At 46.2% G+C, this 12385-nt stretch overlaps 1 protein-coding gene across 1 annotated transcript; it reads right to left on the bottom strand.

Moving 5' to 3' along the window:
* Positions 1-1811: 1811 nt before the first annotated feature.
* LOC126544186 (uncharacterized) lies at positions 1812-12157 on the bottom strand. Its single transcript, XM_055078019.2, has 3 exons — positions 12086-12157; positions 3532-3675; positions 1812-2123 (listed from the first exon to the last, which is right to left on the bottom strand). Exons 1-3 carry the CDS (start codon positions 12089-12091, stop codon positions 1812-1814), a joined length of 462 nt encoding a protein of 153 aa, XP_054933994.2. The 5' UTR covers positions 12092-12157.
* Between the last annotated feature and the right edge of the window lie 228 nt (positions 12158-12385).

Below are 12385 nucleotides of genomic sequence, written 5' to 3'. Positions count from 1 at the left end.
CGCGGGCCAGAAGGAAGGTCACGGGATGAGCCCACGACACGGCGGAGCATGAGCCCACGACGGCGCGCACGGTCGAGCCGAGAGACATGTTGAGCCGAGTGTAGTGACGCATCGCCAACCCGCCGACGGACAGACCTGCTGGCTCCTCACTTGGGGAGCTCCGCTCCCCGGCTGCCGCGCTTTGACAAGCGTGGGCACACACACACACACACGCACGCACGAAGACACGTGGCACTGAAACACGCCTGGACACGCTTGGCGGGGAGGCGTTGCGGCGGCGTCGAACGGGCCAAAATGTCCGCCGCTTTGAACGAAGCCCCGGCGTCCGTTGCATCCGCGCCGGCATTACCGCGCGTTGTAGGCGAAACGTAACAGCAGGCTACTCCGAAAAATTTTTGAAGCAAGCAAAGTCTGCTACTGCAAGGTCCCTGCAAAAGGACTCGTGGAACACTGCCTGACAGTTTCAACGAACCCCCCTCCCCCAGACATGGAAACTCTGAATGCCCCCCCCCCCCCCGTTGTCGCAAATGAAAAGTCTCCTGAATTTTGATCTTGCCAGGCATGAAAATGCATAACACACATGAAAACATTAAAGCCTCCTACAGTTTGCCTTCTCAATACATGCAAGTAAAGCCACATGCTACCTCAGTACTGCATCCTGCCAGGACACACTTCCTGCAGTACTGCTGAAGTAGTTGGCATATGTTTCTCTCACATGCCGAGCTGCTTGGGCAAAATTACGTGACTGGGTGCGAGCCACTGGCAACGGTGGCTGAGCGAGCTGCTCACGCCACTGGCCAGACCGTTGGTGCCCGAATCCATTGACAGAATCGGCATATGCAGGACCACAGTACGCATCATCACCCTCTGTGCGCCTGTGCACCAGGAAATTGTGCAGCACACAAAGGGCTTTGACGACCTCTTCAACATTCTTGGGATCTTCCCCCATTGCCCTTTCAAGAATCCTCCAGCGTGTCACGAGGATACCGAAGGTGTTCTCTGCGCACCTCCTGCGTGATGAAAGAAACACATTGCCTCTTCAGTCCTTAGAATTATTGCTTAGACATCTTTGTGATACTGCTAGACAAGGCTCTTGTGGTACAGAAGAGGCAAGAAACTACGTTTAACACCGAGCAGAAGTCACAAAATTTTGTCGCACCTGCTGGTCTCATGACTGTAGGTCTCAATAAGTATGAAATCTGAGAAGCCAGTAGTGAAATTAATAGTTGGGAAACGCATAACAGTTCACGCATTTATCCTTTCATCTGCACAAAAAGTTCATTTATGATAGAAAGTTCTCGTGCTGTTAGGCATGGTAAGACACCTGCACTGTTATCGCTACATTTAAGGAAAATATTCATTTGCATGATGGGGGTCTTACTGCATGAAGTTATCTTTTCCAAAAAGTACTAGTAAGTTTGTGTCTAGGGTAAAAGAGGTAATAGCCCTGTCACACGAGCTTCTGTGAACACCTTTTAACTCCTCCATCTTCATCACAAGGATGATGCACTCAGTGGCACATGATAGCACTCTCGCTAAGTGCTTTATCAATTTAAACTGATTGAATGCTTCCCTTTAGTGTGTATTTAGGATAGGGAATGCATAACTGAGGTGCTCATTTTTGTCTATACATAGACAAAATGGCACTTATAGGTGCATGGCAGCTTCTGTTATATGTCTCTTAGTGACAGTGGGACATGGTGACAACATTAAAGGTCAAGCTCCAGTAGGAAGCCTCGTGCGCCCTTATCTCAAAAGGTTATGTGGGTCCTTTTGTGAGAAGAATACAAGGATGAGGCTTTGAGAGAGCTTCACCTTGCTCTGCTAGGGCGGTAGTTGAAGATCCGTTTCCTGTCTTCGAGCTCTCGTCCAGGGTATGGCCTCAGGAAGTCTGGCCGGAGCTGGAAAGCCTCGTCCCCGACAAACACACACGGAGCTTGCTGCATGGTGTTTGGCAAGGCCAAGCTTCTCGGCAGCTGCAACTGGCCTTGCTCCAAGCGCTGCCCAAACTGCGACTGGTGGAGGACTCCTCCATCGCTCAGCTTGCCATAGGCGCCAATATCCACGACCAAAAACTTGTAGTCATTATCGACTATGGCAAGGAGGACGATGGAGTATGTGCCCTGTAGAAATAGTCCATTTAAGAACAACATACACCATTCTTAAATTGTACATTACGTAATTTGTGACAAAGCTTTCACATTGTTTCTAGATGGCTTGTAGATAGGGCTGTGCAAGTATTTGAAATGATGAACACTAATTATCTGAATAGTCTGCTATTCATACAAAACCTGGCAATTTGAAATGGCTGAATATGTGCATTATCTTCAAATTTAAGGTTTACATTATTGGAGTCAAGCGGTGACTAATTTTTCCACAGGAGATTCATTTCCCGCAAGAAGGCCACAAACCAGTTTCTGAGCTAAGACATAGCGCACATAACTTCTCAATATTTTAAAATCTTTAAATAAGAATGCGTCACCTTTTTTAGGCAGCCTACGAATTTATTGTCTGGAGCTTAGCAAGCTAGGTATTATTTACCTGATCTCACCATGGTACGCAGGACAGATATAGGGTGTATACGCTGAGCTCAATCTGCAAGCTGGTAACAGCATTGTTTGGGGCTGCGATGCCATATTGCTGGTCAAGAGTCACGCAGGATGTTGGACAGATACTGGAGATACCTGACAAACTTGTTATAAGTGTTGCATTCGTTGTAAGTGTTGCATGCTGTTGCACACAGCATTCGTTCGTGTGCAGTGCTACGATGGTGACTAGAAGCGGGCAGTGTGACGGGCAGTGTATCTGTGCCGTGCGAGGAAGAGGAGTGATGAGCCATGAAATGTGTACAAGGACAAGCCGAAGGCTTGTCCTCGTACACCAGCGATGGCTTTGATGCATGACTGCTGCACCTTACCACTCATGAGATAATGACAGCCTTCCAATTATATAAGTTGCTCATGACTAACAAAGTTGTTGTATTCATAAGGGAGTCCTTAATGGCCACAAAGTCAACATGTGGAAGTATTCCAACATCTCACTGCACCTCAAGGACTTGCGAGTCAACACAGCAGCATAAGTTGTTGCACTTAAGTGAATCATCGGCAAACAATGCACCAATGGGCATCTAAGGCAGACTAGGGCACCTTGTAATGAATGCAGGAAATCTGACATCGGAAGCATCTTCGAAACAAACACATCAAATCACAATTGGAAATTTGGCAGCAACTGGGAACACCCGTACTCCTCATATGGGGTGTGTTGAGTACACATATGCCCTATAGCATGCCTATTTGGTATCTGTGCCCCCTGCATACATGTACTCATCCACACAAGCCCTACCCTCTGCCTGTATTAATGAGGTACTAGTCTGAATGGCAAGAGAAAAGCATGGATGTCACTTTGCTACATAAAAACAGTCTTGTAATATTCTGCACACTGCTAGCATTGCAGGTGCACATAATGGTTGTGCAAAACATTCAAACAGCAACAGTAGGACGCTGCCAAAGTATCATAAAATACTACACCTACCTTATAATTGAAATACATGGTGCCAGAGTTCTTGGGCCGCTTGATGTGGATGTGTTTTCCATCAACTGCACCAATGCAGTTTGGGAACTGCCATGTGCGAGAGAACCCCTCAGCAGTGTGCAGCCACGCAGCAGCGTCTGGCTTCTGAATAGAAGCAAATAAAAATAGTTTTCTCATATCACAGTTTTCGTAGTGCACAACTCATTAGTGTACAGCCTACATTTTGGCAAGTTAATGCAGATGCATCCTGGCAGAAATGATACAAAAATGCAAACAATATGAAGCCCTTGGTTACACTGCACTGTGTGCACCAGCACTCATACGAGCAGCAATACAATGTGTTCATCTCCGTGCCAGAGCAAACCAGTAGTTTTGCATTTGACATGGCAATCCGCACGGCAAGCATTCTTTTTACCGCTCAATGAGACAGGTAACGACCTACCACGGTGGATTGACAATGTATGCAAAGGTGTACAACTTATCTGCATGTCTAAGTGTGCATTTGCTTTTGGACTACACACTACAGATGACGTTATAAGAACACAATAAGAGCGCCGACTAATACCTGAGGATCCTCTATTGTTTGTTACCATCCATGGTATGTGTTTTGCATTCCTGCACTCTCATTCACTATGCACTGAAGCAGAAAGGCTGTAGTTATGAAAGAGGCTGCAAAGCAATTATATGTACTCTAAAATTGCTCTGAGGCCACGCAATGTTCATGCACAGAAATGGAAAATGAGGTGCAGTGGTAAAGGACAGTACAACTAATTGTACAATTAATGAATTTAATTTTCTAGAAAATGAGTGCGGTAACATATCTACAGTACTATCATGATAAGACACTGCTTAATTGGACCAGATTCAATGATAGAAGTTAATTTAATTAATTAATAATTAATATATGGGGTTTTACGTGCCAAAACCACTTTCTGATTATGAGGCACGCCGTAGTGGGGGACTCCGGAAATTTTGACCACCTGGGGTTCTTTAACGTGCACCTAAATCTAAGTACACGGGCGTTTTCGCATTTCGCCCCCATCGAAATGCGGCCGCCGTGGCCGGGATTCGATCCCGCGACCTCGTGCTCAGCAGTCCAACACCATAGCCACTGAGCAACCACGGCGGGTAATGATAGAAGTCGTGTGCTACAGTATGATGTTTGAGAGCAAAATCACAAGCTTTCAACAAAAAGAAGGCAATCTTCCCTCGTAATCCCCACGTACAAAGTAATTCAATATCATGTTGACCGGTAGTATAAATAGGGCCTTTCATATTTCTCAAGGTCCTATGTTTTTGGGAAAAACCAGATAATTTCCAATGTTTCTACCCCAAACTAGTTCGATAAAAATTGTGGTAAACCACATTTTCTCCCAGAATCACACTTCTGTTAATGGCAGGAATAAATCCAGGTGTTACAATACTAATAAACACTGCTCTATTTGTGTGAACAAGTCACAGGGATATATTACTAACATTCATCAAGTATGAACACTAACGTATGCGTTCTTCTTGCTGAATACTCAAGCGATAACCAGGATATATTATATATTTCGGTTATTATTTCTTTCAGGCTTTGAGTTAATAAAAGTTTGTTGCCCTTTTAACCACATTTAAATGAGTAAAATGGCACATCACATTGCATTTACACGCATTGAACTGGACATTTTTTAACTAGCCTATTTCTAAAGAAGGGTGGCAGATAATTAGTATTCCATTAATTGTGCTGCAAGAGCATAGTGTGATGCAGCTGAACAGAACAACATGATGATGATGATGTGTAGTGTTTTGTGGCGCAAGGGCCAGGTTTGGCCAAAGAGCGCCATGACAAGTGGTATGTTGAAGATGTATTATGGGAGATGTGACGGCTGTAAAGTGGCCTAAAAATAGTCGCTGTAAAGTGCGTAAAATCTACGTGCTATAAAATTATGGCGATGATTAATGACGAAGACTGTGAAGATTAAAATCCATCGTAAAAGAATGATGCATTGTTTAAAATATGCGAGACGTTAAATTGCTTACAGCACAACAGCCTCGCCAGAGCCCTTGAACCACAAGGGCCTAGAGGCATGTGCTTATTCAAAATAATTATCGCAGCGACATCCTCAGAAGAGAGGAAGCGCTACGAACGTGTGGGGCTAATAACATGCAACACAACATCTTTCAAAAAACCTAAGACGGCGTTGGTGTCAAAGAGTGGTTCTGGACCAAGTAACATAACAGGATGAAGGGGGATGTGGTGCCTGTATGCTAAGAGAAAATGTTTTTTTCTTTCGGGTTCGGCTTCCCGACACTCCAGTAGGACGTGGAGGACGGTCAGCCTCTCCCCGCATCTACCACAGGTTGGAGGCTCGTTTCCCGTGAGTAAAAAGTTATGTGTGCCAAAAGTGTGTCCTATTCTTAGGCGGCAGAATAGCACATCTGTCCGGCGGCATTTTGTTACAAGAGGCCAGAAACCTAATTGTGGCTTTATTACATGCAGTTTATTATTTATTTCTTCGTCCCACATGCGTTGCCAGTGGCTTCGTAGTTTCCTTCTTAAGAAAGGCTTCAGGTCTGTGACAGAGACCGAAGCAGTAGGATTAACTGCATGCAATGAGATTGATGTGGCCATCTGGTCGGCTAGAACGTTTCCCTCGATGCCCCTATGTCCAGGCACCCAGCATATGATCACATGTTGGTTAGATATATATGCTTTGCACAGTGCGGAGTAGAGCTCATTAAATACTGGATTTTTGTGATTACAGAAAGACATCAAGGCCTTCACAACACTGAGGGAGTCCGTATATATAATTGATTTCTGGAGTTGTGATTTATTTATATGCTTTACGGCCGACAGCAGTGCGTAGGCCTCAGCCGTAAAGATACTAGTTTCCGGGTGCAGTACGTCGGATTCCGAGAAGGATGGACCAACGGCTGCATAGGATACCCCGTCGTGTGACTTTGATGCGTCTGTGTAGAACTCCGTGCAGGAGTATTTGTGCTGGAGTTCCCGGAAATGCATCTTGATTTCAATCTCTGGGGCATGCTTTGTGACTTCCACGAACGATATATCACATTGTATGAGCTGCCACTCCCAAGGAGGTAGCAGCTTGGCTGGATGCATTAGGCGAAGCTCGAGGAGTGGAACGAGCATTTCTTCGCTAAGCTCCCTCACACGCAGCGAGAAAGGCTGTCTTACGGACGGACGATTGCGAAAGAGTGTAGCACATGTCATGTCATTAATGGTACTAAAACAGGGATGTTGGGGGTTTGAGTGGACTTTCAGAAAATATGTATGGCTGATGTATGTTCTCTGCAGATGAAGTGACCACTCATTTGATTCTACATATAAACTTTGTATGGGACTCGTTCTGAAAGCGCCAGTGGCCAGTCGGATTCCTAGATGGTGGACTGGGTCTAGCATCCTTAGTGCGCTCGGGGCGGCAGAGTGGTAAATCACGGCGCCATAGTCTAGTCGTGATCGAATGAGGCTTTTATAGAGATTCATTAAGCACTTCCTGTCACTACCCCACGTAGTCTGGGATAGAAGTTTGATTATGTTCATTGTTTTTAGACACTTTTCTTTGAGATGTTTAATGTGGGGGACGAAGGTGAGTCTGTAGTCAAGTATGACACCTAGAAATTTGTGTTCTTTGTTTACAGGTATCTGTTGTCCACGCAGTTCTATGCAAGGATCTGGGATAAGTCCTCTCTTTCTTGTAAAAAGAACACAAGAGCTTTTGTTAGGATTGATCTTAAACCCATTCTTGTCTGCCCACATTGACACTTTGTTCAGGCCATGCTGTACCTGTCTCTCGCAGACTGCGAGGTTACAAGATTTGAAAGCTATTTGAATGTCGTCCACGTAGACAGAGTAAAAGATGGCGGGTGGTAGTGAAGCACGAAGCGTGTTCATCTTCACGATAAATAGCGTGCAGCTGAGCACGCCTCCTTGGGGTACACCCGTTTCTTGCGTAAAAGGACGTGAGAGTGCATTGCCGACTTTTACCCGGAAGGTACGATTTGACAGATAGCTTTTTATTATATTAAACATATTACCGTGGATGCCCATTTCTGACAGGTCTCTTAAGATTCCGTAACGCCACGTTGTGTCATACGCCTTTTCCATATCGAGGAATATCGATAGGAAGAACTGTTTATGTATAAATGCGTCCCGGATATTCCCTTCAACACGCACGAGATGATCGGTTGTGGAGCGCCCTTCTCGGAAGCCGCACTGATAAGGATCAAGCATTTTGCTCTGTTCAAGGAAATGAATGAGTCGCCGATTTATCATTTTTTCGAACACCTTACAAATGCAACTTGTGAGGGCTATCGGGCGGTAACTCGCCACTGAGGAAGGGTCTTTGCCTTGTTTTAAAACAGGGACTACAATGGCTTCCTTCCACGCGGTTGGAAGGTACCCTGCATCCCAGATGGTGTTGAAAAGTGTGAGTAGTGTAAGTTGCGTGTCATTGTGTAAGTTTTTGAGCATTTCATACATGATTCTATCAGATCCTGGTGCGGAACTCTTGCATGCGCTCAAGGCAGCTTTCAACTCGGCAGCACTAAAAGGGCAATTGTACGGTTCATTCTGTCGGCATTTATTGATGAGTGGCTTGCATTCTTCTATTTGTTTATATTTTAGGAAGGATTGCGAATAATGATTTGAGCTTGATACACTCTCAAAGTGCTCCCCAAGTGAGTTGGCCTGGTCTTGCAGTGTATCGCCCTGTGTGTTTACCAAGGGGACTTAGTATATTTGCCTACCTCTAATCCTATTAACTCTGTTCCAGGCTTTGGCCTCATCCCTAAACGAGTTAATACTCGATAGATACTTTTTCCAGCTTTCTCTTCTGGCCTGTCGGCGGGTTCTCCTACCTTGGGATTTTACTTTCTTAAAGTTGACAAGATTTTCTGCAGTGGGCGAAGCGCGTAGCATCTCCCACGCTTTGTTCTGATTCCTACGTGCGATTCTGCATTCATTGTTCCACCACGGGACATGCCGTTTGCATGCCGAGCCGCTTAATTCACGTATGCATTTAGATGCGGCATCTATTATAAAGGCTGTGAAGTACTCCACAGCAGCATCGATTTCTAAAGAAGACATGTCGTCCCATGATATACTAGTTAAGTTTCGGAACCTCTCCCAGTCTGCTGTGTCAATATTCCACCTAGGAGCGTGTGGTGGATATTCATTTTCTTTAGGTGATCTTAGCAGTATAGGGAAGTGGTCGCTGCCGTAAGGGTTGTCGGCAACTTCCCATTCAAGTTCAGGCAGTACAGACGGGGAGACTATGCTAAGATCTATGGAAGAATAGGTTCTGTTTGCTAGAGAGTAATATGTGTGTTGCTTCTTATTCAACAGACACGCACCAGAAGAAAAAAGGAATTGTTCGACAAGACGTCCTCGCGCATCTATATGAGGGTCGCCCCACAGGTAGTTATGCGCATTGAAATCGCCAAGAACAACATAGGGTTCTGGCAATTCATCTATAAAGGACTGAAATTCGTGTTTGCTTAGTTTATAATGTGGGGGAATATAAAGCGAGGAAATAGTGATAAGTTTCTTCAGCAGAATAGCCCGAACCGCCACTGCCTCAAGGGCCGTTCGTAGCTGTACACGTTGACAGGCTATGCTTTTTTGAATTATAATTGCAACACCACCCGATGATGCGACAGCATCATCGCGATCTTTGCGAAATGTGACATACTGTTGAAGAAAGTTTGTGTATTTTGATTTCAAGTGTGTTTCCTGTAAACACAGCACTTTTGGATTGTGTTTATGGATGAGTTCTTGAACATCATCAAGATTCCTAAGTAGACCTCTGACATTCCATTGAATGATTTGTGTATCCATGTTTCAAATTAAATTAGTGCTGTGTTTACGGAAAGGGAAGGGATGTCTTAGATTACAGAACCCTTTCGAGGCCCTGTAATAGGGGTTTTGCTCTTTCTGAAGCGTTCGAGCGAACCTCGGCGCTCCTTAGGCGTTTGGTGCGCCTTGAGGACAGGTGTAGTGTCCATTGCCTCCTGTGAGACGCCGGACAAGCGCTCTTGCGAGCGAGATGTTTTCTGCGAGAGTCCTGCCCCAGAAGGCAAAACCCCTGCGCCCCCCAGCCCGGAGGTCGATGGGGCTCCCTGAGGGATTTGGCTGCGCCGGCCGTTGCCAGCGCTGGAGGGGGCCTCGGAGGTTGGGGCAGCCTCGGCTGCGCCCACCTTCGGGTTCAATGGCCCCGTCTGCTGGGTTGGCGGAGCAGCGCTAGCTGCAACCGCCGCGGGGGCAGATGGCGTAACTGCCGACTCACTGTTTGTGGGTCGGACAGCCGCCGGAGGCCGTTGTGACGCTGCCCCCTGACGCGCCACTTCGGCAAAGGTTTTCTTTGGCAGGTATGCTACCCGCCTTCGTGCCTCTTTGAACGATATATTCTCTTTCACTTTGATCGTTACTTTTTCTTTTTCCTTCTTCCAGGAGGGGCACGACCGCGAGTACGCGGCGTGCTCCCCATCACAGTTTACACAGTGGGGAACGTTCTCGCACGTTTCAGTGGTGTGTTCTTGGGCACTACATTTAGCACAAGTTTGGCGGCCTCGGCAACTCTGCGAACTGTGGCCGAAGCGCTGGCACTTGAAACAGCGGAGTGGGTTGGGCACGTACGGCCTAACGCGGAGCTTGATGTACCCGGCCTCGATTGACTCGGGCAGGACACTTGAACCAAAGGTGATTATTAGGTGCTTCGTTTGAATCTCTTTGCCATCTCGCCTTATCTTTATTCTTCTAACATTGATAACATTTTGCTCACTGAAGCCCTCCAGGAGCTCCGCCTCAGTCAGCTCAAGCAGATCATCATCGGAAACAACACCGCGGGTGGTGTTCATTGTACGGTGTGGCGTTACTGTTATGTGGGTCTCCCCGAATGACACTAGTTTCTGTAGTTGCTCATATTGCTTCTGGTCGCGGAGCTGCAAGAGGAGGTCACCGCTTGCCATCCTGGACACCTTGTAACCTGGTCCAAAAACATCCGTCAAGGACTTTGAGACAAGGAATGGTGATATGTTTCGCACTGCTTTGTTTGGCTTTTCAGAGTGAATGACGTGGAACCGGGGAAAATTCTGGATTTGGTGTCCGAAAAACTGAAAAACATCTTCGGTGCGCCCTCGTTTCGGAGGGCGATCAGGAAGTTTGGGGAAGGGAGTGTCCATGAGAATATATAAGATTGGGCAACAGCGCCGACCGCCCACCACGGAGCCCAACGAGGGGACGCGGCAGAGCTTGTGTACGCCAGCCGTACGCCATCACTATAACCCAATATGGTGTACCCAAGGTAGGATATCCACACAAGGTTAACCCTTGCCGCCGTGGAGAAAGGAAGTAAGTGGAAGAGAGAAGAAGACAGGAAAGATGCAAAGTGAGAGATAAAGACGAAGGTTTGAGAAGAGAGAGACAGGAAAAGGCGACTACCGATTTCCCCCGGGTGGGTCAGTCCGGGGGTGCCGTCTACGTGAAGCAGAGGCCAAAGAGGTGTGTTGCCTCCGCCGGGGGGCCTTAAAGGTCCGAACACCCGGCATCGGCTCAACCTCCAGGATCCCCCTTTCCCCGGACACGGCTAAGCCGCGCACGGCTACACGCGGGAGGGTCCAACCCTCGTGTGCTCGGGTACGTGGTGGCGCAACACACCAAACGCCTGCTTACGCAGACGCCCCTGCGGGGGAACAGAACAACAAGAGACAAGGTTGAAAAGCCTGACAAGTCTAGGATGGACACAGATACTCAGCAAATGCAAAAGATGTGTTTCGACAAGGACCTGTAAGATAAGCAAATGCATCACACACTATGTGCTTTTTTTTCATTATTTAAATAAAGTGCTCAGAACAAAGTAAAAAAAGAATAACCAAAAATGTGGTCTTGTGCAGTTTCTATTAAAAATGTAAATGCCTGCCAGTGAGAATTAGTACACATAAGTTCACCATGTAAGCCGTCAGAATATGCTCCTGTAAGGGATATTGCATGTTTGCACCCAAAGAAAGACTATTGCCTGCGTTAATTGTTTGTGATAGTTACAAGGACAATCTTGAACATTAAGCTGCCAGACAGCAATAAACTCCAATTTCTCCCTGTTATGTTTTCATTTGCGAATAACGAATTTTAACTTAACAAATTCTAAAAAAGAATCATAATGGAAACACAAACGACTATAAGAATAAATGATGCATCATGGACATAAATTAAGACAAACTGCAAAGCGTTTGAACAACATTTTTAACCTGTATTGAGATGATCGGTTGAATTTCTATTAGCTAGCATGAAATCACTGAGTGCTGCCAAACACTACAAAGAAGCTGCTACTGGCACGCCTCTTTGCAGCACAGCAATGCACTTCACTGCACTTTGCTGCTCAGCCACACCACACTCGTCTGTAGAAATCAGTGCACAATGTGAATCCAGCTGTATAAAGTGACCACATATCTAGCGCATTAATATGTACAAGCATAGCAATGGTGGCATGTGACTGAAAATTCTGCATTTAGCATGACTTGTTTCATCCAGAATTTTACACATGAATGTACTTACGGGCATGTATATTGGCTGAAGCCTGTGCCACAGCGCCTTGCATGTGACTCTGACAGCCAGGCGTGCAGTGGATATGCCCACTGGGAAGGGGAGTGCAATGTCTTGAATCAGGTCTCCAGAAGACAAATACCTGCATTGATATTGTGGAATATACATATTTCATAATAACTGCTTTCTGGACCATTAGAAGTACGTGAAAAGGCTGAAAATCAAGCCACTGATCACTCTGCATGGTATTCTACAGCAGATGGCCAGTGTTGGGACACAGGGCCGCACTACAACTACATGGCATTGTTACAT

This window comes from Dermacentor andersoni, chromosome 10 (assembly GCF_023375885.2).
Source record: "Dermacentor andersoni chromosome 10, qqDerAnde1_hic_scaffold, whole genome shotgun sequence".
Lineage (NCBI taxonomy): Eukaryota > Metazoa > Arthropoda > Arachnida > Ixodida > Ixodidae > Dermacentor > Dermacentor andersoni.
This window is presented reverse-complemented; position numbering and strand designations above follow the sequence as displayed.